The sequence below is a fragment of the Cervus elaphus genome, chromosome 12 (genome assembly GCF_910594005.1).
Source record: "Cervus elaphus chromosome 12, mCerEla1.1, whole genome shotgun sequence".
NCBI lineage: Eukaryota > Metazoa > Chordata > Mammalia > Artiodactyla > Cervidae > Cervus > Cervus elaphus.
In genome coordinates, this window is record NC_057826.1 from 83,861,266 (window position 1) to 83,885,317 (window position 24,052).

General features: G+C 51.3%; 1 protein-coding gene across 5 annotated transcripts in view; it reads right to left on the minus strand.

Moving 5' to 3' along the window:
• The window catches only part of PAQR5 (progestin and adipoQ receptor family member 5), a 91,696-nt gene continuing 67,644 nt past the window's right edge, over nt 1-24,052 (minus strand). For 4 of the 5 annotated variants that reach the window (XM_043919788.1, XM_043919789.1, XM_043919790.1 and 1 more), the window contains exons 3-8: nt 20,354-20,481; nt 17,276-17,481; nt 14,911-15,037; nt 8,086-8,182; nt 5,781-5,922; nt 1-2,415 (exon numbers count right to left, since the gene is read on the minus strand). In XM_043919788.1, the coding sequence (XP_043775723.1) occupies nt 2,174-2,415; nt 5,781-5,922; nt 8,086-8,182; nt 14,911-15,037; nt 17,276-17,481; nt 20,354-20,481 (942 nt within the window). In that variant the 3' untranslated portion in view covers nt 1-2,173. Of the gene's footprint in view, nt 2,416-5,780; nt 5,923-8,085; nt 8,183-10,552; nt 11,119-14,910; nt 15,038-17,275; nt 17,482-20,353; nt 20,482-24,052 lie in introns of those variants that run through there. The other variant, XM_043919792.1, reaches the window with a different exon arrangement.

The window sequence follows — 24,052 nt, forward strand, 5'->3', positions numbered from 1 at the left end:
TAACACTTAATGATAATGAATATATTTGAACACATTCTCATTCAACATTAGAAGTTTCCAAATCAGTGTACTGCAAACTGTTATAAAATTTAATTGTAACACTGTCCAAAAGTATACAATGGAACTAAGTTTACCAAATGTATAAAAACATTATGAAACACTTGGCCTCATTTTGTTGATTTAACATTTCATTTTCATCATTAAGCATGCTGAAAAAGCAATGTAACCAAAGATTAAATATTCTAAAAGTCCTTCAAATTAGTCACCTGTGATCTTTCAACTACTTCTGAGCTAAATGAAGAACCTTATGTTACTTTCTATAAACAAGAGAATTAAGAAGCCTTCATGCCTTTGGCATTACTAAAATGGAGTACGTAAACTTAGTACCTCTGTCCACCATAAAACTGAAGTTACAGTAGGATGAAATGGAAGCCCAGAACCCCTGGTAGAGTAAAATTCCAGTAATAGTGTCAACCTCTTGCCAAAAAGACAAATTTTGTCGTGCAGCTTGCAATTAATGTACCAAAAATTTACCAGCCTATATAATTTTATCAGTCTACCTTCCCCAGAGGAAGTAAACAGACAATAAAACTAATGAAATCATATTTTTTGACCACTCATATCCGATATAAATTGCTACTTGTCTTCAGAGGATTAGTTGATGAGCTACTTACAAGGTCATTCAAATGTCTGGACCAGTTAACCATAGAGGCAGTGTTCTAAGAAACTGGGGTGTTCCTGAGTCAGCAGAAGAGGGTCCTGCATTGCGATGGATGGCCCCTTAAGTCGTTAGCAAGTGCATGTCAGGGAGTGATGGGCCTCTGTTAAAAACTGTTTTGCATCAGCATTTCTGTACTCTATGAAAACACCATGAAATACTGAACTTTTAATGAGTAATGCAACAGATGAGAAAATATTCAGTGTTTTAGTACTCCACAGAGTAGAAAGCAGAAGACAGAGCCTTAGGTTGTCAGCTGCTGAAAATTAGACCAATCAAAACACAGCTGATAGGCCCTGTGCATTCTGGAGTTCGTAACACCAGCATTTCTGCAAGTTTGGCCCATCGCCCTCCTGACAATCACCTGGGGAACTTGCTCCAGTACAGACCTTCTGCAGGAAACCAACATTTTAAACTAGTAAAGCAGCATCTCCTGACTCGCCTGGAGGATCTACATTTATCACAAGCTCACCAAGTGTTTCCCTCCCTTTGGCAAAGTCTTTAGTATCCTCTGCACATGAACATTAAATTCTGCAGCACATATGAAATGCTGAAGCAACATTAAATGTATAACCTCCCCAAATAGTGTGATGTCATTGGTTAAAACGTGATAGATGAGTATAGATGACTACAACCAATTGGGATTAACTCAGTCAGTGCCCTCTGGGTAACACACTTTACCTGTGCTGCATAATACTTCACAGCATCAAACTTGCAACAAGAAAACAGAGCAAAACAGAACATATGACACCTAGCCACAGGCTGTGAACTTTTAACAAAATCCAAGTCCATAATGACTTGGGAACCTTGCATGGTGAAGCAGAATGGACTTGTGGGAATAAATGGCTCTTTCAATTCATTCCCTTCACTAGGTGGGGAAAGGAAGAAGGCCCCTCCCCAAACCAGGTTTCTTCATTCTGGAATGCCTTCCCAGTCCCCACAGCTCCCACAGACTCAATCTCTGCTTTCTCAGGTTCCCAGACTGACCTTCCCAGCTCATCCTCTTCCACTGTGGCAGGAGAGGCTTTGCTACATGAATCTCATCAGATGAAGCGTGTTCCATTTTCCAAGAGGAATACTTCAAGGGCAGTAAAGCTTAATCCAACTAATTAATAGTAAAGCTATACGGGTGGTATGCCTAATCCAACTGTTTAAATAGAATTGGAGAACACACTTTAAATAAATTAAAAGCTAAATGAAATAATGATTTGCATGAATGAGGACTGACTTGAACCCACGTCCCCCTTTTAAAATAGTACTTACAGAATCCAATGCACATCTAGAGAAATGTCCCCAGTTAAATACCTCATTGACTTGAACCCACTCAAAAATGCCAAGATATCAAGCATTATAAATATTTTAGGCCATTGTAAACTGGGACCGTGCCACTGCTTGTGGTAGTTAGGATGTTGTAGCTTAATGCTGACGTTTGGTACGAAAAGCTTATGGTGTGAATCAGGTTTCCTTTTTATGTAATTCCGGCTCCGGAATCCGATACAGGGCAGCTGAGAAATAAACTATGTTGCTGAGGCTGAAGATGAGGCATAGAAGTATGGCTCCGGCTATCTGGGCGAACAACAGGGGCCTGCAGTGGGCCAGGAGCCACTCCTTCCTCAGAGTCTTGTCCAGAAGGATGGCTTCCATCTGCATGTGCGTGGCCAGGATCACACACACATGAAACAGCTGGTGACTGTGACCTAAAGCAAATACACAAAAGGCCACCAAAATCAGCGATGAGAAAGGAATGGATACTGACAACACCCTATGGCTTGTGTGCTAAAAACACTCTGTGGCATAAAAGAAGCTAGATACAAGATACCTACTGTCTGGGAAAGGCAAATCCATAGAGACAGAAAATAGACTAGTTGTTGTTTTGGGTAGGGGGTAGGAGTTGGAATTAACAGTACATGGGTCGGAAGGATCTTACTGGAGTGACGAAAATGTTCTAAAACTCATATACGGTGATGGTTACACAATGTGGTAAATTTGCTTAAAAAAAAAAAAAGATTGAATTGTACATTTGAAATTAGGGTGTTATGTTATGTATAACGCACGCGCTCAGTCGCTCAGTTGTGTCTGACTCTTTGCGACCCCATGGACTGCAGTCTGCCAGGCTCCTCTGTCCATGGAATTTTCCAGGCAAAAATAATGGAGTGGGTTTCCATGTCCTCCTCCAGGGGATCTTCCCAACTTAGGGATCAAACCCATGACTCTTGTGTCTCCTGCATTGGCAGGTGGATTCTTTACCACTAGCACCACCTGGGAAGCCCATATGTGATATATACTTTCAAGGTTTTATTTTTTAAATATCTTTTTTTTTTAAATATCTTATGAGAAAAATAAAAAGGCCATCAGAGAAAACCAAATCCATTTTCAAAACAACTTATCCACCAGTCCTGTTTTTCACGAGAAAGTTCTGAAGTTTACCTCTTGAGAGCTATTACCAGTCAAATCTGATTCTGACTTCAATACCAAAGGGGAAGCCAGCCAGACTTCCTGTTGGCCACTTATGAGATGCTCCTCTCCCTACTGCTGGTTAATCCCAGACACAATGAGGGGCTCTTCCTCTCTGATACCGCACAGGACCCCGGTCAGCACGTACGCATCCCCAGAGGGTGGGAGCCCAGTGGAAGGAGGCTGCAGTACGCAGGGGATACTGACTTGGTAGCTGGTGAGAAAAGGAGTCCACTGCCCAGGGCTGGGGATTGCCTCGGGGGACAGTCCACAGAAACCAGGAGTAAGATGAGAAGACCACATGTTTCATGGGCTGAATTGTACCTCCCCCTCCCAAATTCACATGTTGAAAGTCTTAACTCCCAGTACCTGAGAATGTGACCGTATCTGGAGATAGGGTTTTTAAAAGACAATTAAGTTAAAACTAGGTCACTAGCATGGGACCCACTCTGGTATATTTATAAGAAGAGGAGATTAGGATGTACAAGTACACAGAGGAGAAATCAGGTGAAAAGAAATGGAGATGGCCCCTAGCAAGCCAAGGAGAGAGGACTTGGAAGAAACCAACCCTGCCAACCCTTGATCTTGGGCTTCTAACCTCTGGATTATGAGAAAATAAACTTCTGTTGTATCAGCCATGCAGTCTGCGGTTCTTTGTTATGGCAGCACTAGCAAACTAATACAAGAGTTAAATAAGGACCCTCCTTCAGTTAAAAAGAAAAAAAAGAATTCAGTGTTGTACCCCCAGGATTTATCCTATAGTAAGTATTCAATAAATGTGTCCATGGAAGGGACCAGGCTGGCCATCTGCCCTAATGAGCAAGAGCCAAGTCGGGAATGAAGATGCAGGAAAGTTGAATGAGTGACCAACGACTTCCTTAGGGCAAGGAGCTGCCAGCAGCCCAGCTGCATCCTCCAGGGAGATACTGTGCCTGGAAGGGCCACCCCTCCCTCACTCAAGCCATACCACTGGGCTGTGTACAATTTCCAAATCTGTGTGTTTTGCAGCAGAAGTGGTTCCTTATCCAGCTGAAAACCATACTATCCAAGGACACAGGGCCAAGCAGTAGGAAGTGACCAGCTGCGCTCACCAAATGAGGCACCAACCCGTCTTCATTAGGGCAGGAGACAAAAAGACGGAAGAGCCAAGAGCACTGGACAGATGTGAAAGGGGCCTGCAGCGGGAAAAGTGATGTCAACACTCCCGTCTGGCAGGAATAGGGAGGAGCTTCCTGTGGGCATTGGGAAGGAAGCTCAAAATCTGGCTGACTCTGTTATTTAAGGACAGAGATCTTTCCAAAGCCCTTGTTTAAGATGTTGTCGTTATCTGCCATCTCTGCCATATCCTCCCAGTGGAGTGTCTTTCTGCTCTAGGCCCAAAAGGACAGGATAGAGGTGAGCAAATAAAATGTTATTAAGAAGCCAGAGTCGGCAAAATAAGGCCCAGTGTCTATTTGTTTTTCCTGCCGACCCCAGACTTTGTACATGATCAGCTCTATTTCTTCCGGCTGGGCTGGGGCTAGGGAGGTGGACATGCTGGGCAGGCTCCTTGGGCAGGTTCCAATCCCCTGGCCCTCACATCTCCCTCCTTTTTTGAAATCTGCCCTCTAACCACTTTGCTCATTGTGATCCCTTCTGGCAGAGGAGAAGGAATAAAGGAGATGAAACTCTTGTCAAAGCAAAATGTGGCCACGTTTCTTGGGTAGAAGATGGAAACTCATGGACAAAATGGGCCTGGGGAGAACCGAGGTTCCTGCTCGCCACCTGGGGGTGAGGACTTAGATCTCCAAGGTGGCTTATCCAAGGAGCTCTCACCCCAGGAGCCCTCAGCCTCACCAGAAATGGGCAAGGGTCCCTCCTCCAGCCAGTCCCAGAGCCAGGGTGGAGGAGACATGTTCCACAGCGCTACCCACGTCCCTCGACAGAGAGGAAGGAACTCTGCCAGCAGGTATAAACCCCTGTAACTCTGACGCCTCCTCTTCACCACATGGCTTCTCTGGCTTGAGCATGTTCAGGCTCACCTGGAGAATCACTCGGCTTCTGAGAGAGTGCTGGGCCCACCCCAGCGGGATGTCTCGGGGGGTGGGGGCTGAGATCCACATGTTCCCAGGTGAGGCTGAGACTACTCATCCAGGCTGGGAACTGCTGAGGCTGGGAAGCACTGCTCTACCACGATTCCTGGCACCATCACACCCGCCTGAGTGAGACACTCTTTCCTCTCCTTGGCACTGCCCCCCGCCGGCTGATACCCTCAGAGCCTTCTGTACCCCGTCTTTCCTCTTCCTCTTTACAGCTGCCTTCCATGGTCACTTAATAATGGGATTTCCCATTCCAGGTAATAATAGGACTCTCCTGTCCCCATACCCGCCAGAAATGCTTTAGAACCCTAGACCCACCTTCTCTCCATCCCCCACCACCCTCCCTGGGCATCCACAGTCTGTGTACATCCTGACCTCTGTCTCCTGGCAATTTCGCTCACCGTGGCCTGGGCCTGGAGAACTTCCTGAGGCTTTGCTTCTCACCCTGCCCCCGCCTCCCCTTGGCAACTACACGCGCTCGTGTCAGGGGTGGGAACGCCCCCTGGGCAGCGGGGCCCCCACGCGCTCACCGATGTAGTCGAAGCGTCCAGGGGCCAGGCGCTCTGGCAGATGCGCGGAGTAGAAGAAAGAGGCCAGGAGGGTCATGGCCACGTGCTTCTGGTGGTACAACGTGGCCTCGTTCTCCGCACTTTCCCCGGGGAACAGGAACACCTGCAGGTATTTGAAGACACATCAAGCCTTCAAACGGATAACCTACAAGGACCGACGGTATAGCACAGGGAACTCTGCTCAACATACTGTGATAACCTAAACGGGAAAAGAATTTGCAAAAGAATAGATACCTGTTTATCACTGAATCACTTTACTGGATGCCTGAAACTAACACAACGTTGCAAATCAACTATACTCCAAGGTAAAATGAAAAGCTTAAAGAAAGAAAGAAACATCAGGTCTCGAGAGGAGGTCTGTAGACCTCCCCACGCACATGAGTGGACTCTGCGCCAAGGCCATTCCCTCCCGGCATCTGTGCTTGGAAAGGGACCTCACAGGGCCTGTGTGAGCAGGCTTCCTGTTCTGGGTGTGAGCAACTGAGACCTAAGGTAAGTGTATTTTAACCTCCTGCATGCTCATGAGAGCCTTTGGGTTATTTAGTTACAAAATATGAAGAAAGGAAGGAAGGAAAGGAAAACAACAGAAGTGAAGAGAAAAGGAAAGGAAAAAAAAAAAATCTTGCTAGATATATCACTACCCTGCCCCACCCCCACCCCCGGGGCTAAAATGTAAGTATAGTTAAAAAATGGCCCATTTCACACTTGAACTCACTTTTAACCAGCACATGCCTTGAATTGATGCTCTTAATTAAGGTTTTAAGGCCTAGGAATTCCTGCAAGGCCTTCTGAGTCATCAAAAACTATTCATTACAGACATTATCCTGGTTTGGAGTTTGGTATGGTTTTGTACGATTATTAAAAATAGCGGCAGCCACCACCTACGGAAGGCACTAGGCCAGGCCTTCTATGTGCATCATTTCATCGAGCCTCAGCAGTGACCACAGGGCAGACTCCATTTCCCCCATTTTGCAGATGAGAGTATTGGGCTGGAAGGTGACTTGCCAACCACTAATGAGTAAAGTCAGGCTGATTTGCAGAGCCTGTGGGCTCAGCCACAGCACCGTTCAGGGTCAGACCTCTCCTCCCCCACTGCCCAGCGTCTGATGCGGCCGAGTGCCAGGAGCATCCAGCACTCATCCTAACGCAAGCTTGTGCTGTCTGCTCTGGTGGCCTGTGGGGCTGGCTGGTTCTCCCTGCGCTGGTTTCCTGGGTGTGGTCTGTGTCCTCGAGGAAGGATTCAAGGGAGTGGGCTGCATCCCCCTCTCTGGGTCTCCCCAGACCCACACGGGCTGAGCACAGAGCACAGCCTCAGTGCCTCAGCTGGTGGAGCCAGCCCGACCCCTCTCCTTCGGCCCTGGGCGCTGCCATCCTGGCCTCAGGCATCAGACTCTTACACTGCCTCCACCCACGGGGCCTGGGCCCGGAACTGCTGAGCCCATCAGGTCTGCTTATTTGATGACCCCTCCTCTACCCGCCTGTGAAGGAGGGGGTGTCAGCCTCATTTAAAGATCAGGAAACTGAGGCTCAGAGAGGTTATGTTCATTGCTTAATGTCACACAGCCAGTGAGCAGTGGGGCTGGGATTTGAACGCATGGCCATCTGGGAGGACGTGAACTTTCCCTCTTCTTGTTTTCCCTCCTACACCCTCTTCCTTTGTGTTCTCCATCTAATTCCCATCCATCCTTTAAGACCTTCAATCATACGCTTTCCTTCACCCCTACTTCTGTGTTAATTGATGATAATATATAATAATGCATTTATGGGACTCTCACCACCAGTTAGCACTGTACACATTATCTCATGTAATCCTCCCCATAGCCTGACACAAGGAGGTGTTACTACCAGGCCATTTTACAGATGAGGGAGGTCAAGACACAGAGATAGTAGAAAACTTTCCCGAAGTCTTGCAGGGAGTGAATATTAGAGATTTGCCTCCAGAGCCCACTCTCCTGCTCACTCTACTAAACCCCAGGGCTGCCTCCCCTGCCCAGCCCTCCGAGATTGCTCCTGAGCCTCCAGGTAGCCCTGGCCACTGATGCATCTCCTAGAGCCACCTACCTAGCGCCCCTGGTAGGTGGCGGCAGCCTGTGTCCGTCAGGGCCTCTGTGTTCATGCCGTCTAACTAGTCTGCGAGAGCCATTAAGGGGTTCTATTCCCACGTGTTCTACTGTGACCAGGACAGCGTCTGACCCCCAGAGCTCAGGACACAATTGATTCCCGGGTGTTGCCAACAGACAGAGAGGGGTCAGAGCAGGGCCCTTACCCTGAATAAGATGGGAAGGGAGTCCCAGGTGTAGGGAAAAGCAAAGGCCAGGACACGAAGCATCTTGCAGAGCCCGGGCTTCTGTATCTCAAAAAACCTAAATCAGGAAAGGAAACGGGGGAGAAATGAGAATGAAAAGGAGTTTCAGTCAATAACACACACACTAAAAATAACCAAGGCCGAGTAACCCACAGAAACAACCACTTGTGCACAAACTCCTCCCTTGGCCAGCAGCTTCTCCACCAGCCCTCTCCACTTCTCCCCCACCCCCCGGGGGAAGGGCTCCATCTCAGATGTGAAAAGAGTTTGGAGGCATCATCTCCCGGCACCATAAGAAGCAACGGTATCCAAAATCAGGGAGGAGGCATGGAGCAAGGCCTTCGAAGGCCAAGTTATCTAACTGCCGAAAAGAACCTCCAAAGGTCAAACCAGCAGCCACTAGGAGTGGGAGACTGTGGGGCGTGGGCGGGCCCAAACGCACAGGCGCCTGGGGCCAGCACCTCTGCGAAGGGTGAGATGCTTAACTAGTCAGAGTCGCCGGGTGATCACCCTGCAAAAGCCCTGGGTACAATTAGGTGTTTAATTACAAGAGATTTCTGGAATATTTAATAACACACAGGAATACCAGGCTGGGAAAACTGAGTAAGCATGGTCCTTCCTTCTCTTTTTTTTCCTTCCTTCTCTCTTTCATCACCACCCCCACCTGCCTCTGGTTCAAAGACAGAGGAAGCCAGCATTAAAATGAGGGGTGCGGAAGTTGCCAAGACAGGTAGGTCCTTTGGGATGGAACACCATGGGGCCTCAGCTGGCTTAGGCCCAGCCTGTGGAGTGGGCAGCAGCTGAGGGTGCGGGGAGATGGGCAGCACAGATGGCAGGCTAGACACTGGGCAGGGGGCAAGGGAGTTGGAGGAGAGGCTCCGCACAAAACCACAGCCCTGAAGTGGGGCTCAGGCAAGGGAGAGCTCACACTCCCAGGCTGGGCCCGGTGGCAGGGCAGGCACCCGCTTCAGTACCACATCGTACTGGGGGGCTGGGTTCTCCCTTGGTACCCACAGGACTGTGAGGCCAGAGCCTCCCCCTGCAAAGGTGATCTGCAGAGCCAGGATGTTGAGGCTTGTAGGGTGGCTGTTATGGGGCCGCCTGTAAGAGGACAGGGGCGCTGGGGCCCTCCAGCCCTTCTCGATAGCCCTGCCCCTCACCACACTCTCCGGTGGGGATCGGGTCTGCTCCTCACCTCTGTACCCCAGGTGCCCTGTCCCAGCCCACTCGCCCACCCTTTCTCCACCAAACAGGGTCTGCTGCTCCCCCAGCCCAGGTCCATCCCTTCCAGCAGGATCTTCATATCCTCTATGAGCCAGTGCAGTCACCTTACTATGAGCTCCACTGTGCCCACCTCCTCTGGCATAGAATACAGCAGAGACACCCCCATCTGCCTCCAGGGTGGTCAGGGAAGCCTCCTCAAGGGTGGGGCTGGGTCTGCTCAGCTCTCCAACCCCAGCATCCGGCTCAGTAGTGTGCCTGAGGATGTGGACATCTGCTCGGCAGCCCAGCCTGGGGACCCCTGTTCACCATGGGCCCCAAGAAGCCCCATAACCTCCAGAGATGAGCTTCAACTTCACTCAAGCCCATGGGCATGTCCCTTCTTCTTTTCTGACCCTGTGGACACTAGGTAGAGAAGGAAGAGAAGCTCAAGGAGGAGGAGGAGAAATAAGGGACCTCAACTCATCATCCCCCAGAACAGAACCCCAGCCTTGGAGGAAACCACAAACCCTGGGATTGGCGAGGCTGCACAGGGTCACGATCTGGCAACAGTGTTTGTCTTGGACACCCTGAGTCTGGTCCAGTCCCTGACTTTTGTGACCATCTCAGCCAGCACGTGATGTAACCCTCGTGTGCCCCAGAATCCTCGTGTACCACAGGGATGACTACAGAATCCCTTAAGGGCTTGTTGCAAGGGTTTATCAAATGATGCTCACTAGGAGCTCACAGCTGTGCAGAGCACAGAGTAACACTCATGAAATAGCAGCATTTGTGTGTGTGTGTGTTGTAGAAGCCATCCTCTCCCTCTCCCCATCTTGTAGCCACGTGGTACCAGAAAACAGAACAGGAGAGAACAGACCAGCTCTGGGTAATTTGCCTAAAATCAGCTGGGCTAATAGGAGGCAAAGCGAGGATTTACACCCAGGCCATCTGGTCGGCTTCCCACTCTGTCCCCTTGGGCAGGTCTCAGACCACTCCCCAGTCTCTGCTCTTACGGACACCCCTCTGCCCCAGGAGGCGAATGGAACACACTTCCACTGCTCCAAGAGTCAGAGCCCATCTTTCGTAGGGCCTTCTCAGTCTACGCTGGCCGACCCTGCCCGACCACGCAAGCCTGCTCCCTCCCTCCCCATGCTCTGCCACCGCCTATCACCTCTGGGTGCAAAGAGACTTGCTCTTAAAGCACGCTCTCTCTGCGGCCACTTACACAGGAAGAAAGCTGGCTGTGGTTGGTGAGGGCCATCCCCCAAAACATGGATTTCCTGCGACTTGAGACATGGCGCCCGGCCTGATAAAGTACTTCCCCAAGGGCAAACGAACCAGCCTCTCCAGCTGCCAAGCCGAGTCTACAGAGGGAAAAAGGAGAAAAAGCAGAACAGAAGAGAGCAGCAGAGAACAAGAGGCAGAAGGGCCAGCAGCCACAAAGACGGTGGGCCGCCCACCACCAAAGTGCAATTCCACGTCAGGCCACAGGGTGTCGCCACAGCCAGAGACTCCGAGAGGGAGGAGCAGGAGCCAAGGCATTCTCCAAAGCGCACCACGCCCCCGAGTCTCCAAAGCCTCGCCTGGTTCGGCAATGCTGGTCCCCCAAGGCTGGGAGTCAGGGAGTCAGGCCTCCTCTGCCTAGAATCAGGTGGGCAGGAAACTCTGGATTTCGGGAGAAGCCTCCACCAAGAAAGCGCGGATACAATACCAGTCTACTCTAAAACCCGATAAATCCTGTTGCAACAAAGCTGGACAGACGTACGAGTGAATTCCAGAACCATGCTTGAAACAAGTGGGCCTTTGGAAACATCATTCTATTGCTGTGTGTGTGTGTGTGTGTGTGTGTGTGTGTGTTTGTGCGCGCGCGCGCAGTGGGGGCGGGGGGTGGTATTATGGCTGTTTTGTTGTTGTGTGGATGACGTAACAGGAATGTGGACATTTCCACGTGCTGACCCTTGGCCCCAGCAGCAGTCTATCATCTGGCTGAGCCCTCTGACCTCCGGATGTGTCTGGGAAGCACTGTCTGCTAAGCCTCCCGTCTCCGGCTCTGACCTCCAAACCCTTCCAGGCCTGCCCCATGCCGCTCTGAGCTGCCGCAGCACCACTGCCAGGGCACGGCTCTCACGGCACAGCTCACATTCCACCAGGGACCAAAACCCATCTCTCCCTCACGGCACTGACGACAAGGTGTTCCACAGAGCGCGCATGTGTCTAAAAATCCAACTGCGGGATGCTCTGGTTGGATGAACGAAAAAGTACCCACAGCGACTTGTGGTGTACAGCAAACACGTGTAACTACCATTCCTGAGCAGGTGGTGATGCTTCCTGGGCTTGCAGGTGGGTCAGTAGGTATGAGCAGGCAGGGTCTCTGTCACACCTACCTAGCTCCAAGAGCCACAGAGAGGTCATATGTTCTGTCATTTCCCCTGTAAACACTACAGAACAAGAAGGCAGTTTTCTGGAATGTGTTCCTTTAAACTAAATTCCATGATTGTTGTTTAGTTGCTAAGTCATGTCCGACGCTATGCGCCCCCATGGACTGTAGCCTGCCAGGCCCCTCTGACCATGGGATTCTCCAGACAAGGATACTGGAGTGGGCTGTTATTCCCTTCTCCAGGGGATTTTCCTGACCCAGGGATCACACCTGCATCTCCTGCATTTTAAATGGATTCTTTACCACTGAGCCACCTGGGAAGCTCCCAGCTCTACGCAGAATTTACCTAAAGGACATGTATTGTGTGGGAATAAAGGCCATTCGGACCACACTACTCTGGGAAGCATGTGGATAACTAAAGCACAGCTCATGAGTTCCACCGTCTCCTTTTGTGCTCAGGAAAAGAGGTGGTTCTTGGACTCCTAGCCATACCGCAGACTGATGCAGCAGGAGGGAGAGGCAGGGGTGGGCCTAGAGGATGCAGGAGAGAAGGCAAGGAGAGAAACCTTGGAAAAGTCACTGAAGCTGGCATCATAGACGCCGAAACAGAAGGAACCCAGGGAACTTTGTCTCAGGTGCCCCTGCTTAAGGGCCATGATTGGCCCAAGGCCACACAGCAAGTCTGTGAAGCTGGGACTCCAGACAGCCCACGCCTGCTTCCATGGCTTCCCCTGCAGTTAATCAGGGCCAAGTCTCTCCCCAAACATGCATGAGCCCTCCTCCTCAGACACCGAAGACAGAGACAGAGAATGAAAACAAAGGGGGCAGGTCTTGTAAGAGCAGGATCCACCAGCACACGGGAAGGAGCGAGGACAAGACGCGAAGGAAGCTGGACGGGCCCCCGGGGGGACGGCCCACTCTACCCTTGGCTCCAAGCATGTGGCACTTGCTTCTTTCCCCCTTCCTGTTCCCCGAGCCCCCACTGAGTCCCACAGGGCACAGTCGCTGAGCCCCCAGAACTGCTTCCTAGGAAGTTTACTGTCCTTCCTGAGCCTAAGGCCAGTCCTCTGGAGGACACACGAGGAGCCTCCGATCCCCCACCTCTGGATCGCTCTTCCAGCCTCTATCCCCCTCCCCTGCCAGCTGCACAGGCTCTGGCAACTCTGAAGCTCCTTGCTGTCTCCCAGTGCTGGCCCATCCTCGCCAGGCCCTCACCCTTGTTCAGGCTCTTGGCTCTGTCCAAAACGCCCTTCCCTCTTCTCCAGCTAAAGTGTTCAACCTTCCTCAATGCTCGATTCTCAGGCTGCTTCACAGAACCCTGGCTATCCAAGTAGGTGTCATTTTGTATTACCATTATTTGCTGATGTTATATTCTGTAATGCTACATGCTTTTTTTAAAAAAAAAAAAAAAGAAAAAGCCTTTTCCTCTGGCCTTTAAAGGAAACGTTGGCTCAATCTAGACATTTTGGAGGTCTGCAGTCTGCTGCTTATACTTCATGGGGCACTCTGTGAGGACAAGGACTGAGCCGCTCACATCTCCATATTCCTCCAGAGAGGGGTTTACCCCCACTCACACCCCAGGCCTTCCCACGAGGGGAAGCAACACAAAACCCAGGCTTGAGACTGAGCCGGCAAACGAGACTCACCCCCATGGAAAGCAGCTCCACGCTGCCCACCTGCCTCAGGACAGGTGAGGGGAAGGCAAGTTGGGGCAAGCATTCCTGATGCTGTTTAAGGCTCTCCTCTTTGACTTTTAAAGAAAAGCAGCTTGTCAAGTTTGGAAAATCTGCCTACCTCTGGGTCCCACAAAACCCAGTGTCCCCCAAAGAAAGCTGGAGCCAAAATCATTGTGGGGAAGTTGCAGAAGCGTACCTTGCCACTCCAACCCCTGCGGTTTTCTCCTGGGGAGGGAAGAGCTACGGCTGCCAGGAATAAGAATGCTACAAGGCCATGGCTCAGGAAAGACAGAGGCTGAGGGCATGGATGGTCAGGACCGCCAGCCTTCCTGGGAGCTCTTGCTAACCCACCGTGGACAGCCCCCAGCACCTGGCACCACTACACAGGAATGTTACCCGAAAACACCATCATTCGAGAGGCTTCCTCAGTCATTTTGGGTACTTTGGTTTTTTATGAAGAATAATTGAGAGTAGTTATCCTAAAAAATGCTCCTTGTACTCACATCCCAGTGAGCTTCCTTGAGTGAAAGGAAAAAAAAAAAAGAATTCGAGCCAGTGAGCTGGGCATGACTCATGGCCATCATGGTTCCCCTGGGGATGTGTCAGATGTCTGAATATCATCTATGCATCACACACATGCATATCTTGTTGTATTGCACTTTGCTTTATTGTGGCTTTTGCAAATTGAAGGTTTGTGGTAACCCCGTGTTGACAGATGATAGCATTTTTAAGCAATAGCATATTTTTAAATTAAGATGTGTACATTGTTTCTTTAGACATAATGCTATTGCACAGTCAATAGACTATAGTGTAAATATAACTTTTATATGCACTGGGAAACCAGAAAGTTCAATGACTTGCCTACTGCGAAGTTGGTATCTTTGCAGTATCTCTGAGGTGTGCCTGTGGCTAGAGGCAGGCCCCTCTCAGTTCCTACTAGCAGGCCACCCGTTTATGGACTGCCTCCTCTGGGCCAGGCTTGTGCCAAGTGTTCTGGATATATTATATCCATCTCACAGGGTAGCTGTGTTGACCCTAATTTTCTTTTTCTTTTTGGCCAAAGCCACATGACTTGTAGGATCTTAGTTCCGCAACCAGGAATTGAGCCCAGTCCACAGAAGGGAAAGTGCCAAGTTTTAACCACTGAACTCCCTTGAGCCCATTTTATAGATGAGCAAGCTGAGGTTCAAGGAGGGTAAGTGACTCGTTCAGCAACGGGGCCAGCTATATCATTTGCAGGGCAGAAGGAAAGTACAGGACCCCCCTTGTTCAAAAATCATTAAGTGTTTCAAAACAACAACAGCGGGGCATTAGACAAGTGTGACGCCCTCTCGATCATGGGGCCCTGAGCACCAGCACAGGCCGTGTGCCTGTGAAGCTGGTCCCGCCCAGCCCCTGGAAGTCCGTGTGGAACTGAGCCCCAGCTCCTGAGCACCTCTTCCGCGGTCCCCTCCGGCAGTCCAGGGAGCCCCGCGCTCCACCGCCACCCGCCCCTCGCCCCTCGCCCTCTGTGGCAGAGCAGCCGGGTACCTGGAGTAGCAGGAGAGCCAGATGCTAACGATGGTGTTCAGCACGGCCAGGGTCAGGTAGTAGTCATGGAAGGTGGTGCTCACCAGCGTGTCCGGGAAAACATAGGCCGAGTAGGCGACGGCACAGCCTGGGGGAGCAAACCCAGCCGTGGGCAAGAAGCCAGGACTCAGCACTGTCTGGACTCCCTGGGAAGACCACCCCGCCCTGCATCTGGCTAAGCCCCTATCACCCCCACAGACCCTGAGCCGTCCTGCACCCCCCCCAGCTATGCCATCACCACCCCCCCCAGCCTATAGGTCCCCGGCTCCCTTCCCTGCCCACCCGGATCCCACCCTGAGAACCGTTCTGGGAGCCCAGAGCTGCTCCAAGGGCTTGAGAGGTATTAACTCTTATAATCTTTACAGCCACCCTCGGACATCAGTCCTGCAACTGATGCTTATTTTACAGATGAGGAAACAGGCACAGAGAGGTTTGGTGACCCACCCAGGGGCACACAGCAAGAAAGCAGCAAAGCCAAGCTTCAAACACAGGCAGCGAAGCAACAGTCCCTGCTTTAAACCTCATGCTGTGGTCCCTGATGACACCCCAGTGTGCCCGGCTTTGCCCTGAGACGATGACACGGGTGTTCCTTGTGGAATAATCAGCGGTGCGGGCAGGGAGAGCCCTTGCTGAAGGGGGGCTGTCACATCAGGGGGCTGCGGGCCAGGCCAGCTAAGAAACCGAGCATGAGGGGCTAGCCTCAGCGTTTTGTGTGGTTTTAGGCTTCAGAGTTCGTGAGGGAAGGGTTACTGAAGGGCCTTCTAGACACCTGCCTGCTGCAGCTTTTATTCAAAAGAACAGGGACCAGCAGTGTCCTTTTCAAAGCGGGCAGGTGTGTCCAGGGGCCTGGACCAGAGGGCCTCTCCAGGCCAAGGTCCCTCTGAGAGAGGCAGCCACAGATCTGTCAGCCTAGGGCCTAAGGTCAGGTCTAAGGTCACCTGTTATCCAAAGATAAAGAGAACTTGGAATCCAAGTTCAAAGCTGCAGCAGGCCTCAAGCCATGCAAGTTCAGCCTCTGCCTTTGATCCTATTTGTTGAGATCTAGGGAAGCTGGGGGACGTGCCCAGGGTCCCACAGGCAGTAAGGGCCAAGGATCACCTCCTGGGACAGCGCTCCCACTCCTGCAGGTCGCCTGTGTGATGCCAGCTGGGAACGGCCCGCAGGAGGACAGACAGACCCTCCTCTCGGCCTGATACCGTGGGGAGGCTCCCACGTGGCCCCGGAGGCATGCGGTCTGTATATACCGGCTGGGGCCAAGTTCCATGGGCGACATGAGCGAGGGAGCCCCAGCGCCTGCCAGAACTGCAGTGGGAAGCAAAGCTGATGAGAGCCTCCAGGTGGCAGGGTGAGGTGGGTGCTGAGGATGGGTGGGCGCACGGCAAAGGCGCTGGCCCTTTGGAGGTTCCGACTGGTGCTTGGGGGCAGAGGGGGCTTTCCCGGGAACAGGAGCAGGACACAGCGCTGGATGCCAGACCAATGAAAGTGAACATCCCCTTTCAGGCAATGGGGGCCACCGAGGGAGTTTAAGCAGGGGATTAAAATGGCCAGAGCCTAGTCAAAGCGCACGTGCACGGGAGGGCTGCGTGGGAGGGGAACAGCGGGACACCAGCGAGGAAGCTGAGCAAACGCCATCCTCCAGGGGTTGGGGGTTTCCACGGGGTCGGGGAGGAGGAGAGGTGGTTGCAGGCAAGGGAGCCCCAGGGGGACCCCCAGCCTCTCTCAACTGACTAGACCTTCCTCTCGGGTTTACCAAACACCCTCCAGGTCAGATTCTCAGCTACGGACTGGAAAACCAGATGAGGAAGATGCACGGACTGTCCCTAGGGAGCTCTTCCCAGTGAGGAGTGGAAATGAGGGAATCACTGCAGGAGCTCCAGGGAGGTGGATCCAGGCCCGGGGACTTGAGGAAGCCACAGGCAGGGGCCCTGAGGCTCCCAGGCCCTGGCTCTGCCATTTACAAGCTGCGCGATCTGGGTAACTGACCTTTACTGTTCTCATCTATAGCATGGGTGTAATGATACTCCGCAGCTCAGGGCCCTGCTGTCAGGGTGGGTGGCTGGAAGCCGGCCATGGCAGGAGTACATACACCATAGCTATCAGCCATCACCACAGACTGGGACTTCTGTCCCCAGGGAGCCGGTTGTTCAGTGTTTGCCAGCACACCTCTGGACAAGTTTCTTTTAAAACCCTCATCAGGCACCCGGGCAGGGGCCCTGGCATGGCAGCGACCCTTCTGCAAGCTCAGCAGAGCCTCGCAGTGAGCCCAGCTCCCAGGGGAAGGGGCAGGTGGCTCGGTCTTGGGGGACAGAAGCAGGGCCTCACGCACCCAGGCTGAAGAGGTTGACGGCGCCATAGTCCAGGAAGTAGCATATGTGGCGGGCGTTCCCGGACATGGAGCTGAAGGTGTGTGCACAGCTGGACGCCAGGGGGAACAAGCAGCTGGCGCCCATGTACACCAGCAGAGGCCAGGAGTAGCTGTCGTTCAGGATGTCCGTCGCTTGCAGGGTGCTCACAAACCTCCACGAGAAGAACCTGGAACACAGGGGTGCACCCTCAACCTTTGGGGTGAGGGCTCCTCCTACCGCCTTCACCTGACTGTCGCCTGCCTGCCCTTCCCCTGGGATGACCAGCCCCTACATGGTCGCACTTTGCTGACATGCCAGGGGCAAGGAAGAGTGAGTGGGGTCCTTACTGTTTGGACACATACAGGAAGGGCAATGGTCCAGTCTGCATACTCTGCATATGGTGACAGATCCCTCTTACAGCTTCTTACCCAAGTGACTCTCCACTTTTGGCTTGCATGCTCCCAGGGACGGGGAGCTCACCACCTCCCAAGACAGTTCTGAGTGTTTGAAAGTTTCACTGAGCTACTATCTGTCTCCCTGGAGTTTCTCTCCACTGGATCAGTCCTAGTTCTCCCTATCAGCACCACAGACAACAAACCCATCAAATATCTCACCACTGTCTTCATAATCCCTCCCCACCTCTCTGAACTTCACATTAAAGAACCTCAGTGCATTCAGCCATTCCTCATAGGATCCAACTTTGGCCTTGTCATTCTCTCCATGGTTGGTCAGGCTCCCCTTGTGGGAAGACCCCTCAAAGAGAAACAACCCCTCTGTCTGGAAAGTCTAGAAGGCAACAGGACTATTTTCTCCCCCCTCTTCCATGCTGTTCTTCCACTAACATCACCATCTCTTCTTCTGAGGGGCCTGGTCCCAAGGCTCAGTCTCAGCCAAGCCTAGACCTCCAGATTCGTCTCTTACAGAAACACAGCACAGATCCACGTCAGATCTGCCCAACCCATAACCCAAGAGAGGGGGTCTTTCCTGCAGAAGCTGTTCACTTCCATGAACCACTCCTAGAGAGTCAGGTCCCTTTCCCACAACTCCCCCAGGGAAGGGACTAAAAGCTCTTCATGGGGAACCATGGGAGCATCACTCAATCCTCTGGCTACACTTGTGATCTGTGCCCACGCTTGTGATCTGTTCCCTCTGCTGTTCTTCAAAACGCATCCTTTTACCATCTCAGGATTATCCCCGAGTCCTACTGCCCTGGGGCATCTTTCTCCTGCTCTCCCAAGCCCTTCCTGCTGCTCCGTGCTGCGCTCTCAGGGCCCTGGCGGTGCAGGGGCGTCGGGCGCAGTGGGGCGCTGCGGCCAGCGTGGCTCAGCTGTAGAATGACTATGAAGGCATGTGCATGCAGCAACGCAAGCCCCACCAACAGGGATGGTCAGGCTGGTACTTTGTAGCGACACAGACTTCAAAACAGCCTGAGTCACCTGTCGTTTATCCAGAAAATGGAACGCCACACAGCTGTACAAAAGCCACACAAAAGGCTTGTGTGGGGGTCAGATGGAGATCTCGAGGCAGAAGCAAGGGAGGAGCAGAGGGAGGAGGGAAGCAGGTGCTGGGGGCACACATGCGTCACAGATGCTCGAGTCTCTAGAAAAGCATCCTGGGAGGATTACAAGCAGCAGGTCACCCCAGCCACTCCAGAGAGGACAAGAGGGGTCACAGGAAGACACCAACTCGATTCCCTTCTGCAGTGCTACAACGTATTAGCATTTAGACTTTTTACTTAAATTTTGTTGTTGTTTAGTCGCTTCAGTCATGTCCAACTCTGTGTGACCCCACGGACTGTAGCCTGCCAGGCTCCTCTGTCCATGATGGGATTTCCCTGGCAAGAATATTGGAGTGGGTTGCCATTTCCTATTCCAGGAGATCTTCCCAACCCAGGGATCGAACCAGTGTTTCCTACATTGGCAAGCAGATTTTACCACTGAGCCTCCAGGGAAGCCCTTATCTAGGTTTACTTCAATTTAATACGACAAAGAGCCTCCCTGAGCAGATCTTGCTGCCTTCCTGGCCAGGCTGCAGGCCCTAGGGCTTCTTTGCAGATGGTCCCATCCCACAGCAAGCCTGGGCTCTCTCTTCCCTGCCCTTGATGCATCTGGCACAAGCAGCCTTCTGCACATTTTGGCCCGGGTCTGACTGCCGGCTGAGCAGGTCTCCTTCCTCGGGCCCCTCTCCGCCTGCAGCACACCCTGGGGTCCTTCCTACTCTCTCTGGTCCTCAATACAATCGGAAGAGGGAAGTCCAGAAACTAGCCTGTGCTAGAACTTGCCATGAGATATAAGCAAGCCGCGCCCTTCTCTGGGCCGCATCTGTGTCAGCTGGTGGTGGTGTGAGGGGGCTGGTGGCCTGTGTGACCTCCGAGGTCCTGCCAACTCTCACATACTATGATCCCATCTCTACCCGCCGCTCGCTATGCCCAGGCACCGGGTGTGTGAAGCTGGTCTTCGGCCCCCATCTTTCTAAGCCAGGTCGCTCCTCACCTCCCTGGCAGTTCCCACCTGTATGCACGCGTTGCCAGAGCATTCATTCTCTTGGCTGGCTCTGTTCAAGTGCTGCCTGACCAAGTGCCTCACAGCGGCTGTGGTCCCAGAGTGACCATGAGCATCCACAGCTCTGTGCCCGATGCCTTTTCCCACATCTCCTCTGATAACCCTTGGGGCAACCCTGGGAAAAGTGCAGACTCTCGCTCCTGCTCCGCAGATGGCAACATGCAAAGCCCAGAGAGGTGACTTATTCAAGCTAGGGAGTGCTAGCCAGGGCTTCTAGAAGACTCAGACAGCCTCTAAGACTGAATAAGACAATGCTCTCAAATCAGACCCTGAAGCAGGGAGCAGGGAAAGACTGGGGAGCTGCAGGAGCCCCTCAAATTCTACGGCAATCCGTGCCCTAGAGCTCACCCACACCCCCCGGCTCCACACCCATGCACCACGGGGGGAGTCCCCCACATTCCAGCACGGAGCCTCAGCTTGCCCCACCCCAGCTGTGTTTAATGAAGCCCCGGTTCCCAGGCTCTGCATGAGACAGCTGGACAAGGGGCCGGGAGGTACCAGAAGGGCAGCAAGTGTGTCCAGATGTTGAGGGTCTCATTGGTCATTTGAAAAAGGCTGAGGAGGCAGGCAGTGGCGGAACTCTGTGGATGTCGGTAGCCAAAGAGGATGCCCTGCTCATGGAACACCTGCAGGGGGAAGAAAAAGGGATGCTGAGGTTACACAAGAGGGTGGCCGGAAGGTCTCAGGGGAACGTCTCTGGTAGCATCCGCCTTTCTCCCAGGCTGTGCACTTGTCCACTGGAGCCTGGAATACCTGACCCCGAGTCCTTGATCTGTCACGCTGCTTCCCGCTTCCTTCCCATGGCTTCTAAAATCTCGTGTCCTCCCAGGAGCCTGCAGTCGGCTGGATTCAAGGCCCCGACTTCCTCTGGGAATCCAGCCTATCTGTCTATTCCCAGAGGCACTTACTTCTGTCATGAATGTTGCTTAAGAATCTGGTTTTGCACTCTCTGCCTGGGGCCTACAGCCAGGTCTTCGGATGGTTGACATATATGCTGCCTGTCTGAGCCAACAAGCCCTGCATGTCAGGCACTGGTAGGATGATCTCTGCAGGAGATCCCCCCGGGGCCCAAGGTATATTCACCAGAGCGCTTCACAAAGGCCTTTTGATGAAGACTATGATGGCATCAGCCTGGGCTGCAGGTGGAGGAGAAGGCCCACACAAACACCCCCCACCTCAGGCAGCCCATCTAGCAAGGCTCTTGGCAACCACCTCACCCCGGATGAGAAACTTGGACTGGTCAGATAAAAGATGGGGTGTCAACCTGCGTGGAGGACTGCGTTACAGCCATTTAAAACGGTAACTGTGGGGCTCTACCTGGCAGTCTAGTAGCTCACAATCCGTCTTCCAATGTAGGGGAGGTGAGTTCGATTCCTGGTCAGGGAACTAAGATCCCACACGCATGCTCAAGTCGCTTCAGTCGTGTCCGACTCTGCGACGCTACGAACCGTAGCCCACCAGGATCCTCTGTCCATGGGATTCTCCAGGCAAGAATACAGGAGTGGGTTACCAAGCTTTCCTCCAGGGGATCTTCCTGAACCAGGGATCAAACTTGCGTCTCTTATGTCTCCTGCACTGGCAGCTGGGTTCTTTACCACCATACCCTGCGGTGCAACTAAGCCCATGTTCTGCGACTACAGAGCCCACTGCTCTGGAGCCAGCGCCACAACTAGCAAGAAGCTTGTGTGCCGCAACTAAGACCCGATGAAGCCCAAAATAAGTAAACAAATTAATTAAAAAGAAAAACAGTCGGTAATTGTGGAGATGAGGAGGCATGAGGAACAAAAGCTCAGGATGTGAAACAAAAGTGGAATGTCAACGGTATTCCTGCCATGATGGTTAGAACTACAGACATTTAAGTACCCGTGGTGGGATGGAGGCTGGGAAGAACATGGAAAAGGAAAGAGCTTCATTTGTTGAAGCAGCAGGATTTGCGTTATCAGATCAGGGTTTGATCAGATCAGGGTTTCTCGGTCTTGACAAAGCTGACATTTGGGGCCAATTCTTTGTTGTTGGGGGGCTATCCTATGCATTGTTAGTAGTATCTGTGGCCTCTCCCTACGAGATGCCAATAGCACCTGCCATGCCCCCCTTCCAGGCCGTGACAACCAAAAATGTCTCCCAAAGTTGCCATGTTCCCTGGGGCAAAACCTCCCCTAGTTAAGAACCACTGATTTAGCTGAATGTTGCTATAATCTTTGAAAGGTAAATAAAAATGAGTAGATTAATTGAGACAAATAATAATGACAATAAATTTATGTAATGTAAATCGCTTATATGACCAACCTAGACAGTATATTAAAAAGCAGAGACATTACTTTGCCAACAAAGGTCTGTCTAGTCAAGGCTATAGCTTTTCCAGTAGTCATGTATAGATGTGATAGTTGGACTATAAAGAAAGCTTAGCACTGAAGAATTGATGCTTTTGAACTGTGGTATTGGAGAAGACTCCTGAGAGTCCCTTGGATTGCAAGGAGATCCAACCACTCCATCCTAAAGGAAATCAGTCCTGAATATTCATTGGAAAGACTGATGCTGAAGCTGAAACTCTAATACTTTGGCCACCTGATGTGAAGAATTGACTCATTTGACAAGACCCTGATGCTGGGAAAGATTGAAGGCAGGAGGAGAAGGGGATGACAGAGGATGAGATGGTTGGATGGCATCACCGACTCAATGGACATGAGTTTGAGTAGACTCCGGAAGTTGGTGATGGATAGGGAGGCCTAGCATGCTGCAGTTCATGGGGTCACAAAGAGCTGGATATGACTGAGCAACTGAACTGAACCAAATGTAAATCAAGTCATGATAAATTTTAAAGGTTTCCATCTGGTTTTCTAGGGCTGTGGGAGGAATGGAAGGCTGGGAGAATTCTAACCTAGACATTCATTTCCCATTCGCGTTACCAACTTCTTAGTTTAAGAGAGAAACTTGATTCAAAAAGATACAATGTTTGTAATGACCTATAATGGAAAAGAACATGGAAAAGAATGCATGTGTATGTAAATATAGATGTATGTTTCAGTGCACACCTTGCTTTATACTTTGTTTTACACCTTCTCTTTATACTTGCTTATACAATTTGCTATACAGTTGAAACACGACAACACTGTAAATCAACTATACTTCTATTTTTCAAAATGATTTAAAAAATAATAAAGAATTTAAAAAATACAAGAATAAACAACGTATCATAACCTCTACTACCTCTTGACATTCTGAGTCAAGTGGTCTCTTGGATGACTGGAGAAAGCAGGGAGATATCAGAGCAAAGAGTCGAATCGGGGCCAGTGAGGTGCTAAATGACTTTAAGCTGGGCCGTGGGTCTCAGAGTTCAGTGTCCTCATCTATGAAATGGGTGACATTAGCTTAACCAGATGGTGGGGGCATTCCCATCTTGGTTCAGTTCTGGGTGAAACTGGTCAACTAGGGGGAGGGGAAGAACAAAGTTGGTTCAAGGTCCAGTGAAGAAATACTGTTTGAATTAGGTTTGGGTTTTAGCTAATTTTTTGATTAGCTAAAATCAAAAAATTTTAGGTTTTGATTCACCATGGTTTCTGCTGACATTCCCAGATTACAGTGGACAGCCTTCTCTAATGGGCAGCAGGAGTCTCAGCTTGCAGCGGTCTGCCCACCAGGGCTGCTGTTCAGTTCAGTTCAGTTCAGTCACTCAGTCGTGTCCGACTCTTCATGACCCCATGGACCACAGCACGCCAGGCCTCCCTGTCCATCACCAACTACCGGAGTCTACTCTAACTCATGTCCATTGAGTTGGTGATACCATGCAACCATCTCATCCTCTGTTGTCCCCTTCTCCTCCTGCCTTCAATCTCTCCCAGCATCAGGGTCTTTTCTTTTTTTTATTTTTATTTTTTTTTTAGGGTCTTTTCAAATGAGTCAGCTCTTCGCATCAGGTGGCTAAAGTATTGGAGTTTCAGCTTCATCAGTCCTTCCAATGAACACTCAGGACTGATCTCCTTTAGGTTGGATCTCCTTGCAGCCCAAGAGACTCTCAAGAGTCTTCTCCAAAAAAAAAAAAGTCTTCTCGAAACCACAGTTCAAAAGCATCAATTCTTCTGTGCTCAGCTTTCTTTATAGTCCAACTCTCACATCCATATATGACTACTGGAAAAACCATAGCCTTGATGAGATGGACCTTTGTTAGTAAAGTAATGTCTCTGCTTTTTAATATGCTGT